The sequence below is a fragment of the Poecilia mexicana genome, unplaced genomic scaffold (assembly GCF_051168715.1).
Source record: "Poecilia mexicana isolate PSO_F unplaced genomic scaffold, ASM5116871v1 scaffold_12, whole genome shotgun sequence".
Classification (NCBI taxonomy): Eukaryota; Metazoa; Chordata; class Actinopteri; order Cyprinodontiformes; family Poeciliidae; genus Poecilia; species Poecilia mexicana.
The window spans coordinates 7,462,892-7,486,020 of NW_028263381.1; the positions used below are offsets into that span (position 1 = coordinate 7,462,892).

The 23,129-nt window shown below is 38.6% G+C and overlaps 1 protein-coding gene across 3 annotated transcripts in view; it reads right to left on the reverse strand.

Annotated features, from left to right (window-relative positions):
- fibcd1b (fibrinogen C domain containing 1b) overlaps window positions 1-23,129 on the reverse strand; it is a 147,239-nt gene that overhangs the window by 99,163 nt on the left and 24,947 nt on the right. Inside the window, exon 4 of one of the 3 annotated variants that reach the window (XM_014972847.2) lies at window positions 1,201-1,284. The exons of the other annotated variants lie outside the window; for them this stretch is intronic. Within the exon in view, the coding sequence (XP_014828333.1) occupies window positions 1,201-1,284 (84 nt within the window). The remainder of the gene's footprint in view (window positions 1-1,200; window positions 1,285-23,129) is intronic. 3 annotated transcript variants of the gene reach the window in all.

The window sequence follows — 23,129 nt, forward strand, 5'->3', positions numbered from 1 at the left end:
TGTGATGAGAACCAATTGTCAGTGATAGCTAATCTCCCCTGCACCTGAGCCAGTCACTTTTCATTGAGTGCCTCCTTTTTTACTGGAAGGAAAGGGGAGGAATATACACCAACAATAAAAGAAGAATACATGGAACAATGAAGGGATTCATTCCACATCATGCTGCATTTTATCCATTTGAATGCAAGCATAAACACAACATTGCAGGGTTGAGAACAAGTTTACTTGATGTTTTTTTTTCTACCTTAATCTTTCCCTTTTAAGATATATCAAACATTTTCTCATTCCAGCTTCTCAAAGGGTATGCTTATTTTTTTTAAATTCATGTTTGGTTTTCTTTGAGAACTTACAGAACATAATAGCTTATGTTCCGTAAGATCCTTAATAAAAACATTCACTAAAAGTCGCTCACCAAGGGCAAGAATGTCACAATACCATGAGCCTTTAAAGCTAGTTTTATAGTCAACCAAGACACTGAAGTGGACAAAAAGGTGTGTGCGCCAATTGTGCCGTCCTCACCCCTGCAAATCATACACCTTTTGTATGTTATGTATGTTGTAATATTAAAATGGCTGATTTAAAAGTTATTCTTGCAGAGCAGGTTCATCTGTACGAGTATTGATAAAAATCCCTGTATGAGTTTTCATTTTTGGAGAGTACTGCACCAACATGTGCGTCCAGAATAAATGTTCAACTATAACTCAGCCGAAATGATAGATTTGAATAATTGTAGAGGTATATTTTTAAATGTTGAATAGTACCTTTAATCACACAATTGTCATCAATCGATAGCCATAATTAACTTAAATTAATAATCTAATCCAATTTTGTTTCAGTTTGCTGGTATAGACTAGGCTTTTAAGCATAGTCTGCCATTTTTTAACAAAGAGTAATTTCAGAAACTTGATTTGTTTAGTCCAAACTGAACTGATATCATCAATGGCTACAAAAACTATAGTCAATGTGTAGGTTTCAAAACGGGCATCCAAATTAAATCACACATACACACACGCACATATATTTATAAATTGTGGTAAGTTCAAACCTGTGCAAGCATGTTGAAGCCATTTCGTGTGCAATCATGCCACAATTAAAGAGATACATGATTCTAAGCCCGAACTGTGTTCAATATTCATGTCCATAATAAATATATGTAGCTTTCCAACCAGAACTATGTGGGACGTGGAGACTGGGCCTTACCTTGGCCGGAGTCTCCCTGGCGGTTTCTGAGTCTGACCAGCGATGTTTGAGTTGAGAGGAGCTGGGCACACATTCACAGAACGTCTGCGTGAAACAAACAGACAGGGCCACCAGTGTTGGCGTTTGTTCAAGTTACATGTGCAGTCAGGCATGCAAGCACATGCACACAAACATGCAAGCGTGCATGTGCACGCACGCACACACAGATACTGAAAGTGACATATGCGTGCCTGTGCAAATACCCACACTGGGCCGCTGGTTTTGGATCAGCATTGAAATAGCTGAGAAATGAAAGTGTTGCATGTGTTATGTGAACCAAGCAATCACATCTAATCTAAAATTGTTGTTCGGCGATAAAAGCTGCTCGGTCTGATAAAATACAGTCGCCTACACACGAATATGTGCAGACAGAAAGACCCAACAGGCATTCTCATCATGCATGACTGAATTCAATTGTTCATGAAAGAGGTTTCAAAAACGCCTCATCTATAAAATTAAAGGACTTTAAATTGTTGGGGAAGTGTTAGTGTGCAAGCAATTGTTCACGCATGCAGCTGAACGTGGGCGTTAGTTTGCAATATCTAAATATTTCACTCTTCAGTATTCGAGCTTGTTTGTGCTTTCTGTGTGCATTTGTCTAGAAGTCATTTTAGCTGCGCTACAGATAAAAGCAGAGTAATTATGAAAGCAGCATCTTTCTGACAGAGCCATGGGAGCACGCTGCTCCATGACCTTAAACACTACTGCTCCCACGATCGAATTGCTCAATTAGCCTGGGACAACAACACCAACACTAAAGAGCATACACACACACACGCACGCAAGTTGACAAATTTAGTGCATTAAAAAAATAAAAGAAATGTTTGCAATGAAATTTGTTCGTTCGCTTTGTACAATAAACTTGCATATATGCTAATATTTGACATATTAACTTAGACCTCTTGAACTTTCTTTGGTATTTTATTATATTAAAAGCAGGCATTTCAGTGTCTGTTTTCAGTGGCAAGTGACTGAATTCAGGTGTCATTTTATCCATCTCAGTGTAAATACAGTAATTTTTTCAACATCTTTAACGTTTGTCAGGGAATGTTGGTAAAATAAATTATCAGAAAATTATTGCTACTAACTCTGTAGGAGCTACAAAGATTGACAACTCAGGTAGGAGGAGCTACTGACAGCTGCTGTCGCCGTTCTAGGAAGAACGGCAAGAAAAAAACGAATTATGAAAAAAAAAAAGCCATTAAAAATTAAAATGTCTGTTTCTAATTTTCCACGACATGTAAGTGGATCAGCAAACGTATTGAAGATGATAAAATGGTCAGATGAAATCAAAATATGTGGCAGAAAAAAAAAACAAAAAAAAAAAACTGAGACCCCATATCACACTGAACCCACCATATGAATAGTAAAAGAGGGAGTGGCAGCATCAGCTGTGAGTATCATCAGCAAAGAAGAACATTGCCTTAGGAGCTCACCACATATTGCAACCACACATTTTTCTTTGCAAGTAAACATGGAAAAAGAAATGTCCCTTTCCATGTCCATCTATCACATAAAAATTGCAAAAAAACACAAAAGGATCTGTGATTGTAACATGCAAAAATGTAAGCAATATGAATACAATGGCAAAGAATTGTATGTATATTAGATGACAGTGTGAGCAAATAACACCAAGAACAGAATAAGCAGCCAAAATAGATAACTTTTTTCTGCATTGAAAGCCGGGCATGTTCCATTTGAAGAGGATAAAAGCTGTCCATGATGGTAGCAGATAGCTACGGTCTGCATAATAGTCTAGGTTGGAGGAAACAAATGAAATGATCCACTATGAAATATGACAGGCATCATTGCTCCAGCCAATACAGTGTGCTAATGAGAAGTCAAAGCATTTCAAGCATACTGTTATCAGGGGCTCCTCTTCATTTTGTCCAAAAACAAAAAGAACAGATTGTCTAAGTGACTAACACTGCTATGTAACTTTTTTTTTTTTCCTCTTTTGAAACACATGAGGTGAAGGTTGATGAAACTGGGCCAACTGCTAGACTACACCAAATTGCATTGTGAGGAGCCTTCCTGATGCCTCAGGTGTTGGGTTTGAATCTTGAGTTTGCATGTTCTCTTTGAGCATGTGTGGATTTTCTCCAGGTACTCTGATCCAGTACAACAGAAATGTTAAATTAGTGGCGGATCCTACACGGACAGTGTGCACAAGCATGAATGGACATGGTCGTTAGTCTTGTGTTTCTCTGTGCTGGCTTGATAATGGACTGGCAACCTGTCGAGGGTATGCAGCACGCCTCTCATCCTGACCCTCATGAGCAGAACAAAGCAGATGTACAACACAAATCAATGAGAGAAAAGCCTCGATGCTTTCAGTCTGGCCATCTCCTCAGCAGGTATCTGTCCTGTTACATCAATGCCGCCATTCAACTAACAAGGCAGAATTTCTCTTGGTGGGATGTCTCTTATTATTACTTTGTAGGCAAATAGAACGAGGATCACAGAACAACGCATGGTAGTGATTATTACATCGGCAGTGAATTTCTTTACAGCACACCTGAATCAGCAACTCTTAACTCATGTAGTTAAGGTCCAAAACACTTAACAAGACAAAACTCTCACTTTCTGAAGTCATGTAATGAATTAGGATCAAGTAGTGCCCTGGTCTTCCCATTATGTACTTTATACTTTTAAGATAAATGAATAAGCCATCAAAGTTGTTATAAAGTGCTTTACAAAAGGTTTTACACTACTTGAATTTTCCCCATTTTGTCAGGCACAAAAGTTAATTCTTTTTTAATAGGATTTGATCAAATAAGGCAACATATGGGCTGCACAGTGACAGTTGGTGGCGATGTTGCCATGCATTTAGAAGGTTCAAATCCCAGCCTGGGGTCTTTCTGCATGGACTTTGCATGTAATCCCTATGCATGCATAGATTATCCTTGGGTACACAAAAAACGTGACCGTTACATTAATCTGTCTTGCTGAATTTCCCTTAGGTATGAGTGCGTGTATGTGCATGGTTGCGTAATTCTATGTTGCTCAAAGGTAGACTGGCAACCTCTCCAGCTTCACTGTTGCATCTGTTTCAGTCTGTTGGTAACGCCGGGGTACTCGTACTCCTCAACCACATTCATTTCTTCTCAAAACATCTACTAATTCTGTACGCGACACATGGCCTAGTGGATGACTAATGTTAAGGAAGAATTTTTCTAAAATAGGTTAACTTCAGAAAAAAGTTTGGCTCTCTCTCTTCCTTTAGATCCCAGGTCCTCTCGGCGAGCCACGTGTGGCCACAAGGAAAACAACAATGCGTGTTGACGTCACAGAATTACAAAGTTTAATCCAATAAGAAACAACTTATGAATTAACAACAAAACTGCAGAACAACAGAAACATACATTCATTACCTGAGACAAAAAGATAGAAAAGAAAAAGGAGAGAGAGCTGGTGCAAAAAAGGCAAAATAGTGGCAGCTATCTGAATCCTTACTCCTGGGCATGAGCTTTTATAATGTAGGTGTGTCTTTCCTTTTTAATATATTCAATTAAGGCGTACCTCCGCTTGACCAACTGGAAGCTACCTTGGACACTCAGAAAAGCTTAGAACTTCCCCTAATTTACTGCTGTGAACAAAGGCCATTTGCTCTTTTGTCTAACAAACGAAGAGGAGAGCCTCATCCTGAACTCCTGCGGTTTTAAAACCATCTAAATAAAAGATATACAGAGAAAAGGATTTCACAGATATGTGTGAAAACTGGTGTCTCTCCCACTCTTTTCCTTACATAGATTCTCAGGAACAGACTTAAATTCTGTAATTAGTTTAAGGAAAGTTTATGTTAACAAACCCAGTTTTGCTCCTCTGCACTCAGCACCCCAAAAGATTGAGTCCTGCCTTAAACCAAAAATAACACATAAAATCAACAGAACAGAATGAGGTACAATTCCTTTTTCTAACCTATGAAACATAATATTCAATCCTAAGTATACAGGTTAACACAATCATTCTTCAAAACCCCATTTAGCATAAATCCTGAGCAATTTTCTAATACTAAACAAAACATTTTCATTTAATTCTGACAGTCAGAAATAATACAACTTTCAAATCCATTCACCATCGTCTAAATTAATTCTAAAACTAAATAATACAATTTTCAGTCAGAGCATACCATCAATAACTAAAATAAATATCTTGTAAATTAACCGTTAGTGGTTCAAAATCTTCACATAACCCAGATGTCCACAGAAGGATTCTGATCTCCCGTGAACTCGGTACGTTCCTGTTTCCCAAGATAATGTAAATGATACTGGCCTCTACCTTCCTGCATATGTTAATCCATGGCCTCCTGTCCTATGTGTTACGACCACAGGGGTCCAAGGAGAAGCTCTACAGATCACCCCATTTTCCTTGGTATTTTTGAATACTTACCCAGCCATAGTTTAATTTTAAATCACCAACAGAAACCTGTTCAAAGTTTAAAAATTTGTTCAAAAAGATTAATCTGTATTAAACACTAAAAATAATCATTTTTCTCAACACTAACAAGGAGACAGTTAACCATAAACAGTCTGATTTTAAATTTGCCACAAACTATATGAGAGATACTGCAAAAATAGAGGAATGTGCTCTGGTCAGAAGAGATCAAAAGTGAACTTTTTGGCCTACAAGGATCTACATAGCAGAAAAACAAACTGCACATCACCCTGAACTCACCAGACAAAGTGGTGGCAGTTTTATGTTGTACAGTTCCGATTAAAAGATGAAACGGTCAGACTTAATGGAAAGATCCATCAAATTAATAGATGGAAAAACAAAAATCCATTACAGGCTCTGTGCATGATGGGATGGCCAAGCTGAAGTCCAGACCTAAATCCAATGAAGGAAGATTTAAACGTATTGATTGATGGAGGTTCAATAAACACATGAACCACACGATTCATATTCTTATTCACAAAAAAAGAAAAAAAAAAAAAAGAAGAAAATGTATGATTTTCCTTTGACTTCACAATAATTGGCTTTTCGTGCACGCCCGTTTGGGATGAGACCCCCGAGGCGGAACCAGAACTTGCTAGAGGGGCTATACATATTTGAAATCTCGCAATAAAAAATGAAGAGTTGGAGGTCTGGATTTCTTGAACGTGCCTAATCCCAAATAAGCTTAGATGGACGGACAGACGGATAGACAGACATTTTGTTCACTTTAAAAGCTAATTTTTAAACGGATCGTAACTCAGCCTAATTTACAGGAGTGCTGTAACTTTTCCAGTGCACATTTCTAAGTTTAGACTTCATTTATACAATATAGTCTGGTATAACTTTCTTGGAACAATTATTTATTGTGCAAATAGCTGTTAATATCATGGTCGAATTAAAAAAAATAAATCTGTTCATGTAAATCTGCACATTTACATGCACTCACGTTGACCCAAAATGTAAGATTTTTTTTTCTGTAAATCCATATTTGTTTTTGACTGATTTTAGTAAGTGCGAGTTTGCATGTAGTTAACAATTAATTTGCTCTAAGCATTTCCGTCCAATGTTTAATACATTGAGCAAGTGCAAATAAGTATAATAAGACGGAAAAGAAAAAAAAAAAAAACTAAAGTGATCGTGGTTGTTAGTGGGGGAGGTGCACTGCATTCTAAGAAGCAGCCTTAGGGGTCAGCAATAGAAATCTATGTGTGCTCTGCCAAAAACGTTGCAGCTGTCTGTGTTTGCAATACACAGAGGAGCTATAGTGCAGCAGTGCAAACAGAGACGCCACAGTGATTTGGCTACACTGACTAGATTAGATTGCAGACCTTCTTAGTCAAAGCAGAAGCATGTTCAGTATTTCATGCAAAGACGTCGACACAAAGTTTGCTCTCAATATGCGCTTTACTCCGGATTGAGAGCGCACGCACACACACACACACACACACACACACACACACACACACACACACACACACACACACACACACACACGCACACACACACACACACACACACACAGGCAGTGGAAGTTAAACACCAAGAACAAAGGTTTTGCGCTGCAGCTGAAACACACTGAGGTTCTTGACACTTTCTCTGCCCATAACACAGAGCAGCATGTATCACAGCTTTAGTTTCTTATCCCCGTGTCTGCTGATGCTCACACCGGGGCTCCTTTGCAGCTTGTACACTGATACATACACACAGGCACCACAAGTGAAAGACCCATATCTGTACGGTGTCTTACAGAGCGGTCTTGGTGCTGGGATGACTGCTCGGTCACATTTTGTCTAGTCCTAATCTGACTCCGGAAACCCCACCAGCAAAGAGGATTTGAAACTCAATAGGAGACTTTGATTAGCTGAACCTTCAGAAATAATATTATCTGATCCAGTCACCTGGAAGGATGGGAATGTGTTCTTGGACAAAAGAAAAAATCTAAAGTTTCAACTGTTTCAGACAAGAATCCCAACATCACCTCAGAGTTTGGTGGTTGGACGGCTAAAAATGCTGTACTTGCCATATTAGCTCACTTTACAGAGCACTTTTACAGGAATGTGTGTGACAGGGATTTAGCAAGGTGTGTTTAAGCTCTCTCCTCACTAAGCCACTGATGGAGTGGAAGAGGCTTTGCATATATTCACTTGTGGGCTTACTAATCATTTAACGGGACTCGCAGGATGCTAAATGGGAGGACTCAAACTGACAGAATGGTGAAAAGAGAGAGAAGACAGGAGACGAAAAAAAGGGGATCACAAAGCAGATTAGGACACACCACGATGTTTGGTCTTTATTTTGTTTATCTCAAAGGGGGAGACGGGATGTTGACTAGACCCTCTACAAGCAACCTAAAACCAGAACGTATAACACAGGTGAAATTAATTTCTAACTGAACAACAGTGAGATATTCCTCGAAAATATTCTGTTCAAATAAAAGGAAAAACTAAATAAAAAAAATAAATCATTACTGTTTAAACTTTACCTTTAATTACATAAAGTTACCTAATTTTTAAAGTGCAATCAATAATACTTTTGTAACAAATTTATATCAGTAATTTCTTGGTTAATGTCAAGTTGTCATAAAGACATTTTGAATAATGTCAACTTTGTATTAAAAGTGTCATAATTTACGGAATGACGCTTTATGACAACAGTCATAAATATTCATGAAGGCTTATTGATGTTCATGACAGGTGTTATGTCATGTTTATGACAGTGTCATGTCAGTCTTATTCACCCCCCTTCAAATAAAGTGTTTCTGTTCAATCAATCTTGAGTTGAAGTTAACTTCCAGGTATTGACTGATAGTCAAAATATATTCAAAATCCTTACCCTAACTTATAAGATATAAAAGTATAAATGAATGAATCAATATGCATAAAAAGTTCTTGTATTGCGTAGTTCCTTATTTCTTTAGGCAGAAACTATAGTTTTAGGCAGACTTTTTCAAAATCTCAAAAAGTGGCTGCGATCTGTTTTGCTTCAAGAGTTCTTTGGACGAAAATCTGCTGTTGTGTTGATCTTGATTCTGGTATCTAAACACTTTCAGAGGAACATAAACAATCAAAATACAAAATACAGGATGAAATAATATAACTAACTCTTATCTTGTCCTGAGGATGAAATGGATTCCTGTTCCCCTTTCAACAATGCTTGTCCACCTGACTGTGTCGAGTCTCCATGGAAACAAACTGATGCACATGAAATATATTGGCGTTATTCTTTTTACATGACTGCGTTTTAGTTGAATATTTGCCACAGAATCAATAAATAGCTCTTGTAGCAGATCCACCACTGCTACTGACTGACCAGATCCGCTGCTGTCATCTGGAATGTTAGTCTGCTACTACACCCGAGTAGATTCAGATGCTACCATAGCCCTCTCTCATGTGTATACTAAAAGTGGCAGCTAATATAGCAATAGGCACATTTACAAGAATCCAACATCAAACTAGATATTTAAATACAATTTTAGTATTACTTTGGTTGCCTAGAAAATATTCAAGAGAATACATCCTGACAGACGGTACAAACATTGCAAACAAGAGCCGATGCATTTGTCTGGATTTTCAGGTCAGGCACTTTTGCTTTTGTCCACCATGTGTAATGTTGTTTTGTTAACTATTAATGTCACACCGCACAGTTTGTTCAGGCAAAATAACTGAATTTCAAATATGGGAAAATTCCACCAAAATCCATAGGAAAACTTTTGTAAGGTCATCAGAAATCTTTATAACTTATTGACCATAATCACTGATGGCATGGGAAGCAGCATGTCATTCTGGAAATACAATATAAAGATTTAATGGACACAACACAACACTTCTTAATATTACCTGCAAAGAAACTCCTGTTTAAATAGGTACAGCCACATAACCCTGCAAAATCTTGGACAAATTGTTGTGTAGCCAGCTATGAAAATACAAAATGATGTTTCCAAAGCACTAAGCATCATATACTGAAGGAAAACAAAATACCCAACTAAATTTGGCCTTGGGTGAAAAAGTAATTGTCCCCTGATTGTGCCATCCTTGGCAGCAGCAACTAGATTTGTGCGTGTGCAGGTAATTGACAATGACACTGCTGTGGAGGAGTTTTGGTCCAATTTTCTTTGCAGAATTGCTTTAATTTAGCTACATTGGAGGGGGTTTTGAGCATCCGCGGTTTACACAGCATTTGTATGTGACTAGGACACTACAATTTTATTTATTTATTTTTTTTAACAGTTCAGAGGTGGACTTCTTGCTGTGCTTTGGATAATTGTTCTGCCTCATTACCCATATGTGCTTAAGCTTAAAATCATGAGCTGATGGCTGGATAATCTCCCTCTCCTTCCTTTCTGGTAGAGAGCACAATTTATAGTTCCATTAATTATGTTGAGTCATCCAGGTCCTAGAGGAGCTACGTATGCCCAGACAATCACAATGCCGCCACCGCCATCATATTTGACTCCCACTATGAGGATCTTTTTTGAAATGCTGTTTTAGTTTTACACCAGATCAGATGGGACACACAGCTTGTTCTAGTTTTGTCTCATCAGTCAGAAACATTTCCCAACACACTCTGCAATCATAGAAAATGTTTTATAGCAAATTGGAGATGGAGGACATTTTGTTCTTTTCGGTCAGCAGTTGTTTTTTCATGGAATAATTTTGGTAGGCCAGGCACTCCTCAGGTTTTCTACCATTCCATGTTTTCTCCTTGTGTGAATTAATGGCTCTCACTGTAGTTTGCAGGAGTCCCAAAGCCTTAGAGATGGATTTGTAACCTCTTGAAGACCAATGCATGTTAATGACATCTATTATATAGAGTCTTTAGAGCTGAAGCAAGAAAAAACTTTTCTTGTAGCTTACTTTTTTTTTGACTCTACAAGTCTTAAAGTAAAGGGTGGCACACTAAATTGACCTCAGCTTTACCATCAACTGTTAATCACATTTAATGCATAATTTAACATGGTGGGGCAAATTGGAATTTAAAACAACTGCGATTTATATTCACTTTGACATAATTAGTTTGATGATCAAGTTTTAATCTTATAATAATGTTCCTATTGCCCATTAAACTGTATAATAGGCTTCATTACAGTAACTTAATACTTTCAGCAGCTCCCAAAGTGAAACCTCTGTTTGCATAAACTCATTCAACAACAGAATCAGTAGGAGTTGTAAACGGCTCAAAGTTTTTTTGTCGTTTCAGCTCTAATTTGGAAACTTGGCAATAACCAAACTCTCCTACGCATGTATACAATGAAGGTCACTTAGTGTACCCAAGTCAATTCTCTTTTGGATATAGTATTGCTTTTGTCTGGATCTTTTAAAAGACTAAAACAATATGAAGGGTCACATAATAGCTATGAGACTATTGCTTGCATGACAAATGTGAAAGCTTGACACTATTGTTGTACTACATGGCCACTAGCATAATAATAATAATGATAATAATAAAAAACACCACAAGGAATATAAGGGTTGGGTAACAATGCACAGGAGAACCACGGAGCGGGAGATAGAGGTTATAATCATTTTCTAGACTCTTGACAAATAAAACATCTAGATACACAACTAAAGCAGCCATCCAGTTCAGAAAAGTAGATTTTAATGAAATGCATTCATTGGCTTCACACAGTTTTAGTTTTAATCCAAGAGCTAACAGTTTTGAGAGTATGAGATTTTATGTTTATTTGAAGACTCATGCCAGTAAACAGCAAAAATAAAGAGTTCAGGCATTTGTTTAAATGGCTGCAAAAGTATACAAGAACAAATTGATTTGTGCTCACTCTGTTTAGAATAAAGTACCTCTGCGACTTTCCGAGTGGAAGCTCAAGCAACCCGCACCAAACCGAGTCTGTAAATTCCTTAAAATGCTATTGGCTGGACAAAACCTATGCAAGCCAGCACCGAGAACTGCCCCTCACCTTCAAACTAAGACAAAAATAAGATAAGAGAGCGGAAAGGGCTGTGAGCGACCAGGGGGAGGGGGAAGTTCAATCCTGAGACAAATCACCCGTTCTACCCTTCACTGCTTGTCCTTGGAGCTCTCCCAGGGCTCGAGTCTGTAACCCTCTGTCCCCGAGATGTACATACACACCAGAATGCAAAAACATCTTATTGCAGCTCCTACTATAAAGTTAATCATTTGGAAGCCAGAATGGCTTTTTGGAATACAACTCATGCTTTAAATGATGGGTTTTATTTTGCATGAGGGGTTTTATTTTGCATGACTTTAGAGTGCTTTTTGTCTTTTCCCAGAACACAGATGATGTCAGGCTGTTTTTGGGAGAAAAAAAAAACAAAAAGTAAAATGACCAAGTAGCAATTTTCTTCTTTAGCCACACATCATTGATAGACATATTGCTGACACCTCTTTTCTAATTCCACTTTTGTCAATCAAAATTGCATAATTTATCTAACCAATTCAACATCTATTCAACAAAAACCACAAAATCTACATACCCAGCAGAGGTGGGGATCTGTATTTACTACCTCATTATTTGATTTGATTGTAATATTTGGAGCCACAATTCTATCCAAAATTGATTTTCAGTTCATTAAAATTGTTTCCCCATAACGACTTCTGTTTCAATCTGTAGGTGTACACAAGGATCCTTGGAATCTATTCCAGTCTGCTTTGCAGCACACAATGACAAATGGAGACATTAAAGTGTCTTTTTTCACAATCAAGTTTAAAATAATAATCCATTCTTAGACGGTATTGTCGCAGGTTGCATCACACGCTAGTGCCACTCTGGTTGTTTTCAATGGTGGGGTTAAGAGATTGGCGACCTTTCCTTTAGTCTCTGCAAAACACGGCTATCAGAGAAAACCTTAAGGTTCTCCAATACTTCATCAGAAGCTGAACAGTCGATGTGTGGTCACAAGATGTTCGTATTCGCAGACACCTTTCACACGTGACGCAGACCACCTGGGGACACCCCTCCCACTTCAGCATACGTCATGCCCTTAGCTGCCGTTCTCACTCCCTTCCTCTATCCTCCATTTTCCTTTTACAAAGCAATCACAGAGAGAGAGCACCACATCTTTCTACGAACAGCCTCATTTGTGGACAAATGGGTTGGATGGAAATTGCAGCTACTTGATAAACTGGTAAATAAATGTAGGCATTTCATGCTACCATTATCTTTTCCCCACATTTGTCCAACATGATGTGGAAAATGATAAAAGCAAAAGACTTTAGGACTTCCAGTCTCTCTTGGAACTGTGAGCTTTTCTTACTCATTTTTTTATGGAGTTGTTTTTCCTGCCTTCTTGAATGTCTCCCAGCTGTGATATTTGGTTATACAAATAAACTTGACTTGTCCTGACTTGAAATCAAAAATTTATCCACAAGATGCAGGTTTGCTATAGAAGATTTTCATATGGCTGCGTAAAATGTCAGAAACATTAGACTCAAGAGCATCAGAGCACCCAAGCTGGATAGTTATCCAACAGGGCTGGAGACTAATGGAGATTAAAAATGCAGAAACGACTCCTTCAGTGAGAGGGAAAACATCCTTATTGCACTGCGAGGGTCCTAGAAGAGCCAAAATGGCCACCTTGCTGATTCGTTTTCAAAACACACAACTGAGGAGTGGGAGGCATGTATCTGTTTTGAAGCAAAATTCATACTTCCATAAAACAGCGAGTAGGTAATTATAATGCTATTCGCTCCTGTCAGGAATAATCAGAATGGCTCTCATCAAGGACTCCTTGCATTTTCAACTTTGCACCGCTACATGTCTGTCTGTCTCCATTCCAGTCCCACTTCAATTTCTCTCGTCTTTTTTTTTTTTTTTTAAATTGCAGGCCACTTACAGCTGTGATTGCAAGTACGAGCGTTGGGGCTCGCACAAACCTTGGCATGAAATGACACGTACACACACTCAAAAAGACAAACCATTAAAAGGCGAGATGGATCTCCGCCCCACAGCTTTGCTATTTTAGCAAAACTGCAGCAATGTAATAAGAAGTCAGACACTTCCTCTAACAGGCAGAACTAAGGAGCCTCCTCCCCTTAATGTATACCTTTGCACACAGCTCTGTGTGCAGCACCACACCGCCACTCATAAATAATACATGCGTGTTATAGATACTGGTGTCTTCGCTTCACGCTACAGCTACCCTGCAGCATGAATCACGACTGCAGGCTCAAGTAGCACTTCAGGGAGTTCTTTCATACGTGCGTGCATGTGAAGATGTCTCTTTTTATCACTCTTTCTCCATCGATCTCATTTCGTGGGTCTGTGACTGCACTTGCATGCAGGTGAACCCTAAATCTTGACAAGAGCTTGAGCAAAGGGATCCGATTTTTGTTGCAGATGGTGCAAGACAAACATGCCATTTGCTCCTTTACTCCACTCACTCTTTGCGCCTGTAAGTTGAGATCTGGAAGCGTCAGTGTTGAGTGCAAGGGTTCAATTAAGGGGGAAAAAAAAAAAAAACTACAAATTTCAGTGTGTGTGAGTTCATGTGAGGAAAGCAAGTCATGGTTGAGTGCTATTGGGTGACAAGTGCTGCATGTTCACTCGCCAAATGGAAGTTGTACTTTGGAAGATATCGGTCGTCAGAGGTCATCGGTTTAATTGAACTCAACTTTCATATTGCAAAGTTCCCTTAATTGGATCAGAGTCATGTGCATCCCTCATTTCTATAACATGCATGGGCGACTGTGGATCAATGGGAAGAATAGTTACCCTGCAATCAAGGGTTGGGGGTTGTGAGACTGATCCTATCATCCTCTTCCGTCTCATGTCAGTGTGTCTCTGTGCAAGGCGCTTAACCCTAAATTGCCTGCTGATCTGTGTATTGGTGTGTGAATGTTTGCGTGTTTGTGAGTGCGACTAAGTGAATGTGGCTGTAGAGTAAAGTGCTTTGAGTGGTCAGCAAAGAGTACAAAAGCACTATATAAATTAAGTCCATTTACTGCTTAGACAGAGCATGAGAAAAATTGAGAAAAGTGGGATTCAGAGTCATACAAGTTGTGGCAAAAGTATTCAAACCCCCATTAACTTTTCTAGGTTTTGTCTGGTTGCAACTTCAAACGTCAATGAATGTTGTTGGAATTGTGTGGATGAACAACACAAAGTATTGTGCCATTGTTATACTCAGTCAGCTTTACGTAAATAACCCTTAACAGAACGAAGTGGAATCAATTGCCTTCAGAAGTTACACTTGTAAATAGATTCCAACTATCTGTAACCAAGTTGAATCACACTTTGAGTCCCATTAATCCGAAAATGGGAAAAAGGAAGTCGGTAAGACAGAGCTCGCCACCGAAACTAGATTGACATGCTGGGCAAATACAGCATTAATCAGAGAAGCAGCCAAGAAGCCAATGTAGCCTCTGGAGGAGCTACAATGTGAGAGATCCACGAGTTCTCTCACACAAATCTGGCTTTTAACAAATCTATTGTTGAAAGAGATTAATGAAGGCAGCATGTTTCAAGTATGGCATTAGCCAAGCAGAGGAAGGAAAATATGTGGAACATGCTGCTCTGATGTGATGAAACCCAGGCTTCATTTTTATTGACTACCTGCAAAATTCTGTGTGCTGTGAAAACCATGTGAACCACCTGAGTGGCATAAGCATGCTCTGAGGTTTCTTTTTTTTCATTACAGGGCCTGAAAAGCTAATAAGACTTCAGGCTAAATGCATGGAAATCTTTTCCAGTTTCCAGTTGTAAAATATTTTAAAACGAGTTATTTTCCATGCATTTGACAATAATACACTAGTTTTGGTTGGCCTAACATGTTAAATCCTAGTAAAATATATTGAAGTCTATTGTTGTAACGTGATGAAATGTGAATACGTTCAAGCACCAACGATAAAGATGAAGCATGCCTTCTATAAAGGGACATAATGTTATATTCAAAAATCACAAAAGCAGTTATTTTCTGAATTGGACCTTCACTATAATAAAAGTAAGGCAAATAAAACAAAAAAGCTGTTTGACACTCTTTTCGACACTGACCAGTGAGGATGGCACTCAGTGCAGAACTGAGATATGCATGCATTATGAAGGGGCCTCTTGAAATTTTGTGTGGGGGTTAGATTGCTGCTATGTCAAGTGCAAGTATCAGTCACACTAACATGTTAATGTAATTGCATAACATGGTGAGAGAATCAGTTTCAGTCGCAAAGATAGATATTTATTGATAAATTTGTTCAAGAAAAAAATTTGGTTTAGCAATTTTTTTTAACAACTTCGCATATTCCTGCTACAGCTGAATCAGACAAGCCTGTACCAAATTCTTTATTGCCTCTGTCATACTACGATATATAGCGTGCAAGAACACTCAGATAAATTTCAAGAGACTGAGTGTCTTGCAAACGAGCATTTTTTCTGCAGATGTCATGATACTTGCATTGGATTGTTTTTTTATATTTACAATGCATTATATCTGTCCGTTTTGAATAAACCTGAATGAATGAATGTTTTTGAGATTGCAATTCGCTTTGCTTCAAAGTTTAACACACAAAGTTCATAAGTTTCTTACTTCTTCCTACTCCTTTTTGAGCATTTTAAGATTATTGTGGTACAAAAATATGGCATTCCTTGTTCATGTGTGAGATTATATACTTCCACCATGTTTGAAATACATAAATAAAAAAAGAAATTAAATTACAAGCTGATGTTTTAACCATCAAAACTGAAAGATTCTATTAGACTGTGGTCTTCAGGAAGAGTTCAGATTTTGACTTGCAAGAACATCAAAAAGAGAAACTGTATTGAAGGATGTAATTTATGTACCTTCTAAATTTAGCATTATTCTGTAGCCGTCTTTGTCCTTGATTGTGAATTTAATCACTTGTGATTGCAAAAAAAAAACTTTAATAAGACACATACAACCGTCACATTTCCTCACCATATGTAAAGCTTAAAAAAAAAATAAATAAATAAAAAAAAAAGAGTCCTGCATCCTTTAGAGTACCATTATGAGATGCTTTCAAACTTCAAACAGACCAAAATCTCTTTTCCCTTCCCAACTAACAGAGATAAATACAGTGGGACATTTTGAAAAAGCTACATCAAAGTAACTACTTTTCAACGCTATTGTCCGAGTGAGAAAAGGACTTTAAAAGCTTTAACTGAGGCGAGTGCTCATGTAAAATAGGCCTACACTTCTTTCTGACAGCGAAGACATCTTGGCACTCACAAGCTGGAGAAATAAGCAGCTTGCTTTCTAAGAGTTCTTTGAATAAATGCCACAACTGGCAATTACTGGCAAAAATTACTTAAAAGAAAAACTAACGCTGCCACTAAAAGTTAACCAAATCAACATTAGAAGAATGAAATCCAGGCAAAATCACCACGGAGATAAACCAGACATGGTTAGCTTGAGTTAAAAAAAAAAAAAAAAAAAAAAATCACACACACTGAGAGAACATAAACGTAAAATACAAGGCGTAATTAGAAAAAAACTGCTGACTGGCCAAAACTAAGGCATGTTGTTTTAAAGTTAAGTAGAATTGCTAATGTTAAGAAAAGGAAATCTGAAAAATCTGGCCTTTGTAAAAATATATTACTGTTTTAGTATCTTTTTGATGAACTGCATCAACACATTGTCCCAGAAAACCCAGTCAAAGAGCGACAATGGCAAACATGTTTAAATGTTCGGTCGTCTGTCAAAATGGGAAAACTTCAAAACGACAACACATAAGAGCTTAATTAATGCACTCCTCTGCTGACAAATCCTCTGGAGTTACGAGATTAAACCACTTCATTAGTGTCTGGGGAGACAACAGAGGAGATGAGAACGGCGGAGCTTCAGGGCGAGCGGAATGGGGAGACGGAGGAGTGAGTGCCTGCTTTGTTAGTGTTTGAAAGAGCCACTTTCAAAGTGGTAATTATGACGCAGGGAGAATGTAATTATTTTTCCAAAATGCCGGAGGGCTTCAAGTGCCAGCTAATAGTGATGGGTGACAATCTAATAGACTGCAGATATAACCGGAGCACAAGGCTTAATTGGTGTTTAAACCAAAGTGGCTTGTCTGCACGCATGCAGGCTCTTTCCTAAATGTGTCGGCCGCGACTGCACCTTGTGATCCTGCCTCGCACGATGTGACAAATTTGATTAGAGAAAAGCTTTGTCACTGTGCATCATCAGGCAGTCTGACAGCCTGCAGTGATGAATCAGAGCTTTTGGGAGTACTGCAAAAGTTACTAGCGACAGCCATGTTTCACATTCCTACAGAAATCTTCAAACCTTCTGATATGAAATTTACAAAGAAATGAGAACAAACTCAAATTGGTTTCAGTCTATTAAGGCTAATCCGATCTTTTTATTTTATTTTTTTTGACTATGTATGGACCCCCTACTGGTATACCTTTATACCTTAATTGTGCTTAGTTTTGTTATGAGGAAAAAAATGTAGAAGGCTTTAGGCCAGCAGATCAGCAGTTTGTGAAATAAAAGGGGAACGGACCACACTGCTTTAGTTTTAGCTGGGAACAGTAAGATCACACAAATAATTTTTCATGGCACTTTCATGCCAGAATGTTTTTGCAGTTTTGAAACCATAAGTTATTAAAATCCACTTAAATGTCATGATTACACAAGTATCCTCATGAACTGATTGACTTGGATGTGAGCATTTTGATGGTGACAGTTAATGAAATTGTAGCTTCCATCACAACATCAGTGTGTGCAATACTGCAAATGCATCATTTGATTGCGAATAATATTTTAGGAGCAATATTAATTAAAATTCTGCAGTAAACTATTTTTTGCAACTCACACAGACTTTCACCATCCTTCATGCCTATACTTGATATAGGCCTTTTAAACTAAGATTCACAAAACTGAGGGTCAAGAGTAAGGCCATTGTGATAGTTGAAAAAGAGAAAATAAGGAAGATCAGGGGCTATTCGCTATTCATATCTTTGCCATAATGTTTAGGAATATTGCATAATCCTGTTTCCCTAATATTGTGTTGTCCTAACAGAAAAAACTGGCAGGATTTTTCTTTTCCTGTAGTAAAAATCAAATGCAAAATATATGTAGATGGTTTTGAAAATAAACGACCCCCAGTCAGTAAATAATACCTTTTCTATTCTACAACCGGCACGCTACATTTGTGGTGCAGCCAGCTTCAAGGTGCCTACAGCAGCAGATAGCTGGATGAAATAACCGTTTTCTTTAGTGTTACTTGTGCAGCCAGATGAAGATTAAAAAAAAGACATAAAATTTTGTGCAACAAACATAAAAATGTGGTTTATTAATATCAAAGTAATAAATGTTATAGATAGGGTTTTTATTCCAACAACAACTTTTCGTGAATTATTTAAATTCAAGTAAGTGGATGAGGTGCATACAGATTTGTGAAATGTCTAGACATCAAAAGCAAAAGTAAGTTCATCAATGCTATTAGAAGTAAATGTAATTGCTTATTGTTACCACAGAAGTCTGGTATGTAAAAAGCATTGATTAGTCATGTGGAATGACACATTCTGACAGGGTGAGACTGGAGTCTGAAGTGCGATATTCAGTGCTTGTCAAGACTGACACAAAGAGAAGATTTTTGTTTAAAGAAGTAAATGACAAAACCTTGTTCTGTAAAATATAGAGGTAATTAACTTTTTCATTTAACAAATTAGTTGCGATAGATAGATAGCTAGATAGATAATCATTAATCATGTCGTGACTATGTTGTCTTTGGTTTGAGTGAACAAACTCCTGCCGAAGATCAGAATGCTGTTAGCGATCAGTATAACACTGCTGGTGGATGATTATTGTGCCATGGAGCAGAAAGCTGTCGTCGTTTCTCCCTACATCCAGTGGGTGGCGCCGGTTGCTACAATCGATAGTAGCCACACCCGCTAGAAGGAAACAAATGCACCCAGTACAACACTTTCATTCTATTGGCTGAGAGGTTGCTAGGTGACTGTGCCAAAAGGCAGTTCCAAATTTCGTAAGCGAGCAGGGAGTCTGAGCAGAGACTAAGTCGGAGCGTGAGGAGAAGCTTTGAGTACAAGCATTACAGATTTTAAGAAACACATGAAGTCCTGCTTTCAAAATGAAAATGTAAGCAAAAGTGTTACAAGATGTGAGAACAAGTCATGAAATCCTGCTTTCAGACTGAAAATGTGTGCTCTTGGATTATGGCAGAAAAATTCCTCCATATATAAATTGTAATGCTGTTGGTTTATAACAAGAAAACACCTTGAATGAGTGTCTCTCAATACAAAGGAAGCAATGAATGAAAGCAAAGCCAAGACATTCCAGTGTTCTCTACATAACCCATCATCATAATTAAAATTTTATTTCTAATCACTGATTCAGTCAAACATTTGTATTAAAAATGTGATTTATTTTGTTTATTCTCAACACCCAGTGGTGACTTCGTAAAAGATGAGCAGCTAGGAAGAAACACTTTACTTCACGGTATTAAGACAGTATTTAAGCCTTTCTACAGTAATAAGCATTGATGTTTGCATTTTTGCCTCACAGGTAAACAACACAGAAGAATCTCACTCCAAATGACTTCTCTCCCATGCGCTAAAGTGACAAACTAGACGGCTGACTATAATGGATAAACCACTTTGCACCTTGTTGTTGCTATTCCCCACACACACGTGTGAATGTGGCTTATGGGAAATGAATCATTCTCCATATGAGTCGTAAAGGGAGGACTGTAGTGAGGAGTTAAAGTGTCTGAACTCCTAATGGAAGCACTAGGCTTGGAAACAAACCACAAAAGTTTTCTCTCTCTCTCTCTCTCTCTCTCTCTCTCTCTCTCTCCCTGAGGCTCCCTCAACCCCAACATCCCTCAGCTCACATTTGCAAACTCTCCTCATCTAGTCATTTCCTTTTCTCTGTATTCTGCTAAAAGGGTGATTCAAGAGGCTTATCAGTCTGATTGAAATCATAAATCCATTTTATTCGCTTCCAGATTTTCATTTTGTAGATCTATTATTGGGGAAGGGAAGGAGGGGGTAAAGAGGGCTATCGAAAGCTCAATGTGCTCAGTGTGCAATGACATTTAGAGCAAGCTACTTGCAATAAACATGATGGGATCAGATCTTGAAGAAATTCTGCATATGGAGCTGAGAGCCAGCTGTTCCTGTGACTCTCTGCTGCAACAGATGTGACAAGCAAGGTGAACGATTCTCCAAGAAAAACAACGGATGATGCTGGAGGTGCGGGGAACTCTCTCGTTTGCACCCACTTTCAGTCCTCTGATCACAGTTTGACCTGTGGCCTTGCTTACAGCCAACTTCTAATTATGAACCGGGCACATATGGTCGGGATGATTAGTCGAAATAATCAGTTGCCATGGCAATGACTGATCTCCGTGGCATCCGGTCCAGTGGATGAAAGAAGTTTTTGACACGTTGCCCTCTTAAAGTGCTCGGGATTACAGATGTACATTATCACTCTAATCTCCACTTCAACCCCTTCCACCGGCTTTGCAGCCCCCGCAGAGAGACACCCACAGCCACTCAGCGTATCTGCATATGGCCACAAGCAAACATACGCCTTCCCCTCGTGTGTGTCTTTCATGAAAGCGGCACGGCGTAAAGTACGGGCGATTTCATTCTTCCAACATTGCTGCTGTCCTGTGTCAGTAATCCACTTCAATCCTCGTCTACATCAACTCCCTCTGGTGTCTCCAAGTGTGTGTCCAAGCTGCTGCTGAGCTCTTAATCTGCTTGCCCCTCTGTTTTAGTCTTCTTTTACAGAACGGATAAATAAGTATTAAGCCCCAAAAGTACTTGGAATAGCAAACAAAATGGGATCATGAAGTATCCCTTCCAGGTACGCTCTCAGACAGAGTGCCTTGCAAAAAATATTTATACCTCTTGTTCTCATTTTGTGTTGCATTACAACCACAAGTCTCAGAGTATTTTATTACAAAAATTTATCTTTGTTGGAAAATAACTGCATGTCCCCTCCAACACACCACCAGTGAAACTTGGAGGTGGAACAAGTATCACTAGAGGTTCTTGGACTGCCCTTTTGTTCGTCTTAAGAAATGTTGCTGTCAAGTATTTACAAGATAGTTAGCAATTTAGCTGTAAGAAAACTGATCAGTCCACTATCTTTGCTTCAAAAATTGACGTTTAGATGAACTGTTACTGTACAGCTGGTACTTTGCTATTGCCACATTTTTAAACACAGGAGCCATATTGGGTTTTGAGATAAGCATGATGAGAAAACTCTGTTCCTGCTTGACATTTTGACTCCACTGAACCTTCCTATTGATTCTTCCAGCTTGGAAGTTAGAAATTTATATTTCAAGCATGAGGTGCAAAAAGATAAAATAGTCATTTTTGTCTCTCTTTTTTCCTGCTATTGTTTTAAATGTCTTGACTCTATGGCAGCACTAAAAGCATCACTTTAGTCTCGAGATATGCAAAGCTAGTAGAAAGATACACCCAAAGACTTCCAAGTATGATTGGATAACACTTAAGGGCAAGACACTTTATGTGAGCATGAAATATTAAGTATAACAAAAAGTATAGCAAAATTAGCCTTAATCTATTTCAATCAAATACAGTTTTAAGTGAACCCGGTGCAAGTTAAAGCCAGCACTACATATTTGTGCAGTTCATAACCCATCCCATTACAGCCAGGCAATCGCTGTCATATATGCCAAACACATCACATTCAAACAAACAAACAAAAAATACTATATCATCATTTCCTTGCTGGTGGCTGACTGACAGGCTACTGACCTGAGAGTGGACAATGTCAGCAGAGGTTGGCACATGAAAATCCAAGACCCCCTGTCCAAATCCCGTCATCATCGCCTCATCCTGTTCCCATACATCCTCTCCCGTTTGACCAAGCCATCAAACTACCATAAAGACTTTCTTCATCTTTACCGCATTTGTAATAAATCAATGTCAGCAGTGGGCGCTATTGAAAGACTGCGAGTCTGATTGGGGCCTGCCTATGCATTGCTATGGGCAGGAACCTATGTTCTACACCACAGGTGTCAAACTCCAGTCCACGAGGGCCGCTGCCCTGCAACTTTTAGATGTGCCTCTGCTGCACCACACCTGAATAGAATAATTAGGTCATTAGCAGGATTCTGGTGAACTGATCTACACAAGGAGGAGGTAATTAAGCCATTTCATTCCAGTGTTTTGTACCTGTGGTACATCTAAAAACTGCAGGACACCGGCCCTCGAGGACTGGAGTTTGACACCCCTGTTCTACACCCAATAGAATGTCTATTATTTATTCTTCTTATGTCACCCTTAATTGCAGCCCTAAACGCTGCATCCACCCTGACAAAGGTGGTATCAAAACGTACAGCTTACTCCCATGAAGTGTGCTATTGTTTTTAGTGGCATTCTGAGTTAAAATGATGACATAAATTGTGAAAAACAACAAAATCCCGTACAAGTCAATGGAGGCTCCGCTGTCTCCATCTCTCCCACACACACACTTGAAGCTGCAGTCGTTGATTACGATGGTAACGGGGCCGAAAAGGGGCCCAGACAGAGG